General features: G+C 30.5%; 1 protein-coding gene across 1 annotated transcript in view; it reads right to left on the bottom strand.

Moving 5' to 3' along the window:
- Positions 1-1,625: 1,625 nt before the first annotated feature.
- LOC111641599 (enoyl-CoA hydratase domain-containing protein 3, mitochondrial-like) overlaps positions 1,626-6,785 on the bottom strand; it is a 10,098-nt gene continuing 4,938 nt past the window's right edge. Inside the window, exons 2-4 of the mRNA XM_023387784.1 lie at positions 6,083-6,188; positions 4,659-4,743; positions 1,626-1,755 (exon numbers count right to left, since the gene is read on the bottom strand). Of these exons, the coding sequence (XP_023243552.1) occupies positions 1,626-1,755; positions 4,659-4,743; positions 6,083-6,188 (321 nt within the window). The remainder of the gene's footprint in view (positions 1,756-4,658; positions 4,744-6,082; positions 6,189-6,785) is intronic.

Below are 6,785 nucleotides of genomic sequence, written 5' to 3'. Positions count from 1 at the left end.
AACGGAATAGTGCTGCTAACTCAACCTCCACACACCAGCCAGCAACTGCAGCCACTGGATGTTGCCATCTATGGACCATTGAAAAGCAGATACAATGTTGCTGCAAACAACTGGATGATCAATCATGCTGGCAAATCTATGACGATTTATGATGTCCCTGCTCTTGTTATCGAGGCCTTTGATGCATCTCTTACACGAAACAACATTTTATCAGGTTTTGCAAAGATTGGAATATACCCATTCAATAGTGAAGTTTTCACAGATGATGACTTCCTGCAATCTGAAGTTACTAATTGCCCTGATCCAGAAAATCCACCCACGACCGTAACACCAATAGCATCCACTTCCACTTCTGATGTGCCTACTACATCTTCTGTGTCCAAGACACTTCCCATTTGTCCTCAAGCGTATACAAGCGGAACAAGTGTTCTTTCACCTCAGCTTGTCAAACCGTTCCCAAAAGCGTCTGCACAGAAAACAGCAAAATCTAACAGAAGAGGCTCAACAAGGATTCTTACTGATACTCCTGAAAAAGATAAAATTCAGCAAGCATTCACGGAAAAAGAGGCAAAGAAGCAAAAGAACGAGTCCAAAGAAAGGAGGACAAAATCTAAAAAGCAGTGGTTGCAATATATTCCAGAAGAAACCGAAAATGAAGATGAAGGATATCAAAGCAGCTCTTCCTCAACATCTGATGCAACAATGAGTGAGGGATCTGATATCGAAAACAGTGTCAAACATGTTCAGCCCAATGATTTTGTTTTAGTCAGATTTGCAAAAAAAACTTCTGTTGTTTACTTTGTGGGAAAAGTTTTGAAGAAACTGAGCGATGAAGACTTGAAAGTCAAGTTTATGAAAAAAATATTGGGATGTTTTCAAGTTTATATTTCCTGAGGATGATGATATCAGTGATGTCATCATGGAAGATATAATTCTAAAGCTACCTCATCCATTCCAAGCAGGAGGAACAGCAAGAGCAAGCAAACAGTTTACATTTCCCATTGATATCACCTCATATCGGCTGCGATAGATTGCGAAAAACATTCTATTGACCAAAGAAAGATGGTTTAATTATGTGATAGCCTACTGATTGTGATATTCTTTAATTATTGTTCTTTGTTTGAAAAGATTTGATAATCTTTAACTGTTTAAAATAAATGTGATGTCACATAATTCTTATTATTGAAACTGTAATTTTTAAAAATTTTAGTCTCTAGCTATCACTTTTCAGTTACAACAGAATTTGAAAACATCGAGATAACTAATTTCAAGTTTTACATCAAAACTCAGGTAGTCCCTTTCATCCCCGAGGGTGTCCCTTTCAACCCATATGTGGGAATGAAAGGGACACCTGGAGAGGTCTTTAAAAATATGAACATGCTCAACTACCAATATAATAGGATGAATTCACAATATGGTCAGAATAAAGTAAAGGTCTAATGAATCTTTTGCACTAAAAATAAAACTGATTAGAAGTAAATTTTTTCAGTGAAAAATAAAAATATGAATTTTGTCCCTTTCATCCCCACCCTCCACTACAGTATGTTGAAGAGCAACAAGTTTAAAAAAAATTGTCAATAAATATTTGTTTATTAGCACTTTTAAGGTTACTTATTGATCATTCCTCATATATAATGCAAATTACCAGTGGCATTTATTGCAAGACCAGTAAACAACATGTAAGATGACATTTTTCTCGGTACTGCACGAGCCACTGCAATACCTGGTGTTGAACAGAAAAGGCCAACAGAAGCTCTATAATAGAAAATAAACACATCTTGGAAATTCAAAATAACAATAAATTAAAGTATTAATCTAATTTTGATTCTATTACTTAATAATTATACAATTGAATTAAAATATGATATATCATATTTTAAATATTTTTGTCTCCAACAATATAACAAATTTCAATCAACTTATCAGTTTTCATAGATTTAATCTTGCATTTTATCAACAGGTGCTTTAACAGGAGTATTTTTTATCACCAAAATCAACCACAGAAATGATACCCATTTTTCACTTGGCTGACAACTATTTGTGTTTAGGCCAGCAACAAAATGTAGCCAAATTCAGCTGCAAATATGTGTTGAGAAGTGTAGTCACTGCATGGATTCTGACAAGGAAGCATATTTGTTTGTAATTTCTTTCTCCTGTGTTGTCATCATAGTAACATTCTAGGTGCACCCAATTATTGGAGTATGACAACAGTTTTCTCCCATGTTCTAATCTTCCTTATCCTATTGCTGAAGTTGTCATTCATGTAGTTCCATATTGCAGGTTCAGCTTGATCTCTGCAACTAACACGTTTTTATTAAAGGGCTCCATCATGGTAACTGATGTTGCTGAGACACAAATAAAAATTTGCCCCTTGTGAAAACAATAGCATTGCAGCTAGTGCAGTAGGATGTATTTAGTGGACAGAATAAGTGAAAATCTGCAGTATCAGTTTAAATCGAGTCAGAAAGAGAGGTTATACTTTTCCTGTTGCATTGTATGACATCTGTAAATGAGTGAGTGATATGCTACCACATACCAGTCACAAGAATTTTCTGCAGTAGATTTTGGAGACAAAAAATGCTAATGTAAAAGCATCCTATGGCAAGAATTTTGTTGGATTAAACAAAGAGAGTTTTTTAAACTCCTTTTATAAAAAGAATAAATATAAGTAGTGCTAAGAATAAATTTTAATAAAATGCTAATTAGTGCTAGACTTTCTACAGTTATTACAATTAATTTTAAGTGATCTAATTAAGGAAGAAAAAAAATTCATATCTATAAAATTTTATTTAATCATTTTAATCAAAGTGGAGTTTTAAGCCTAGATTAGACAAACAAACATTGAGTTGTTTTAAAAATTAAAAATTATTAAAAATTTATTACAATAACTCAATTTTTGTGGGCCCTTGACACTTGGGGGCCCAGGGCTTAAGCCCTATTAGTCTCTATGTAGATATAGTAACCAGAGTTAAGACGGTGTTGTGACATGCTGCTTCTTAAATAAGTTTGAAAAACTTTATTCTGCTGTTGTCATTGCCCATAAAGTTAAAAAAATGAGGCATGCTGCAATAATATCAGAGAACCTATTTGAGGCTACAGTGTGAAATAAAAATAGTTCAGCAACTTTGCTTATAGAAGTAATTTCTTTTACCTGAATATAAAAACACATTTTAAATCGAAGCAGTTGAGGTCCAAAACTAGGCGAATGTCAAAGGGATATGACGATTGTAACAATTCTGATTGTTCCATAATATTTTTTATCAGAAAACATGACAAGATATGCAAATGATAAGCCCTTAAAAAGTGTACATAATTGTTGAATGGATTGAAATCTAATAGTTAATTGATTAATTATTAAATCCACACAATTTTTTTTTTACAAATGTTTTTACAAGTTTTTATTTTGCCCTTTCTAACTTGGCATCCTCATGATTTGTACACTTGGAGCAGTTTGCCCCAACTGCTCCATGGTAGCTACACCTCTGCATGAAGGTGTTTCAAGTGAGTCCCAAGATATTAGCAGATGCCCAGAAACATTGTCAAATGGATATCTGTTTGGATTATCATCATCAGGGATTTGGATATTATCATCAGGAAGAAGAGAACTTTTTGAATTGCATTGTTGCAGTTGACAAAATGATGTGTAGATATTAACAGCCAGTGGCAAGCAATGCTCAGTGGAGTGTAAACATCCCTCATCACCATGTAAACAGAAACCCAAATGCATTGCCAGTTCCAATTCAGAAGTGCTAATGATCTTCAAGGACCTTTGCTGATACACCTCATGGAAAAAGGTGAAAGGCTGTTCTGAGAATCTAACGACATTTTTGAGACATGCCATAAAGAACTAGAAGCCTGGGTTACTTAGTGAAGGTGTCATTTTGATTCATGAAAATGCTTATATAGCTTATACAACAATGGACATAGTGCAGAGAATGTGATGGGAGGTTCTTCAGACTTTCCATATAGTCCAGATTTGTTGCCATGCAACTTGTGTGTGTTTGGGAAGATGAGTGACTGTGGAAAGTCATGTGTTCAAGATGAATGATGAGGTCTAGCAGGCTATCTGTAAGTGGTTCAAAGTACAGTAAAAGAACTTTGACCAAACCATAAAAAGTTTAGTGAGAGGATGGGATACATGTCTGAATAATTCTGGTAATTATTTCAAAAAAATTTGTGTTTATGTTCAATAAAAACATTTATCTCATTTTTTGACTAAACCTAGTAAATTATGAGATATTTAAAAGTTTTAGTTTAACAAACTTTTAAAAAAATATGTAATGAATTGATAATTCAAAAGATAATTTCAAATTAACAAACAATATTTATTAACATTGCCAAAACTTAAATTATTTCTAAAATAAAATAAAAAAATTAAATATCAATTGTTATTTATAAACAAAATTGGACTTTATTTCCAAATTTTATGTTACTAGATTAATCAGTTTCTCTATGATAATTGATATAATATCAGCTTGTCAGAGAAAAAGTTTTTTGAATGTCATCAATTTAAACAATTTCATGGAAAAATACCTGTTTCATTAATTAATTTTAGCTGTTTCTTATAATAAATGCATTATGATTCATATAAATTAATAAGAATAGTATGGAACTTGAATAATGATGATAAACTAAAATTTAACAAAAAAATAGCATACCCTGGTGTAGAAAATTTTGAATTCTCTGATGCAATAACAATATCACATGTTGCAGCCAACTGACATCCAGCAGCAGTAGCTAAACCTAAAGAATTAAAATTTAACTGTCATTTAAAACCACTTGAATTATATATTATTAAATATTTTAATAATAATCTAATAAATCAAAATAAGAACTTAGGAAAAATTACAGATTTCAAGTAAATATTATATATAAATTTATATATTAATGGGATCTATAATTTTATTTAATTATATGTTGAATGAATGCATATATAATTTAAATATATACATTCACAAAATCATTAGGTTAAATTAGATCAATTTTTGTGGTCTTGGATTAGATAATCAACAGATAATTTAAATCTTGCATTTAATGACAATTTTTTATTATAAAAAAACTACTACCAAATGACAAATGATTAATATTTAAATTTCAATATAAAATTTAAATAAAAATTTTAATGATTAAATAGTCAAACATCAGTTTTCAAACACCTCAGTTTTTGAACAATTGAGTTCACAAACAGAATTTAAAACTCATAATTGTACCAATTGTTGTATGATAACTTGATGAGAGACAAGATGGTCAACACACTAACTTCACACAGAACTTTGCTAATGGCTAAAATTATTCACTTCTACATCACTTGCAAGGCTTCATTTTTTACAAGAGAAAAATCTCTGTTTTAAGAACAAAATTTACCACTAAAAATGCTTGAAAGTTATCACATATTCAATAAATTGGTATCTAATTTTATGAAAATTATAAAACGTAACAAAGTCATTATACTGTTACTTTATTGCTTAGTGTAGCTTCTCTTTGTTTCTTTACTGGTTAATTTAAAGCAATCTCAAATATCTTATAAATAAGTTCTTCTAATTGGAGGTAAAATTCAGGTGAGTTAATAAGCATGTTTAAACGTTGTACAAAGTATGTAAATACCAATTGCTGTTCTTAGTGCTATCTGTCGGAGCTTAATAACATTGAAAGTAAAAATACGAAGCTGACAGACCATAGGATTATAAGACCTTGAAATTACAAAAGTCCATCTTGTCAATGCTAGTTTAAAAAAATTGTCATATCATAGTGATAATGTCTTACATTTACATCCATTATTATTCATAAAAGTGAAACCATTTTCATCATTTTTTTTATATTCCCAATTTTAATGATTGAGCATACCAAAGGATTAAGCTAAATCATTCATTATATCAAAATCCACTATACTGGGTAGTCACAATATTAAGAATCTGCTGTATTTAGATATTACAGATTATTAAAAATTATTCATATGTTTAACAGTGATATTCAATCTAGTATTTGAAATGCATTTAAAATTATGAAAATTACTATTTGCTTAATAATCATTAATTTCATAATTTAAAAACTAGTTTCAAAATTTAATTTATTTTGAAAATACCTTGTATCTGAGCAATAACAGGAAATGGAACTGTTCTAATGGCAGTCATTACTTCTGTACATCGACGAAATATTTCTTCATGATAATCCTTCCCAGTATTGGCTCTCTATTAAAAATAAACAAATTTAAGAAATTAATTACTTGAATGCTAGTAAAAATAATTTACTTTATAACTATGAAGTGTTCAATGAAAACAAAAACAAAATAAAAAAATTTCCTATACTTCTTCAAAAATTATCGAAAACTGTAAATACAGTAGAGCGTCATTTATCTGAAGGTCAGTTATCTGAAGGAATTTCAGTCGACAAATTTAAATTTTCGCCAGTGCTGTGACGCTGTAATCTTTGGCTATGTCTTCGGCTACTCAAATATTTTACGTTTTTGATACTAAAATAACTTCTGAAGTATAATTTTTTCTTGTTTTTATATTTTTCAATATATTTATTTTGTTTGTACAAAATAAAAAAATAATTTGACGATACAATAGTCTTCGTTAGGCTTAACATCGACGAAAATTCAACGCGAAGCGACACGCAACGGAGAAAAATTTAAACATGGGATAGATTAATATACTGTTATTGGTATATACTAATATAGTATATTAATAATGTATTTTTTTGTACATAATCAGTTATCCAAAAAATCAATTTTCCGAACAACCCCAGTCCCCAATTGATTCGGATAATCGACGCTCTACTGTATT

The sequence above is a fragment of the Centruroides sculpturatus genome, unplaced genomic scaffold (genome assembly GCF_000671375.1).
Source record: "Centruroides sculpturatus isolate CEXI.00-Female unplaced genomic scaffold, Cexi_2.0 scaffold1555, whole genome shotgun sequence".
Lineage (NCBI taxonomy): Eukaryota > Metazoa > Arthropoda > Arachnida > Scorpiones > Buthidae > Centruroides > Centruroides sculpturatus.
The sequence above is the reverse complement of the archived record's forward strand: the minus strand, read 5'-3'. Positions and strand labels throughout refer to the sequence as shown.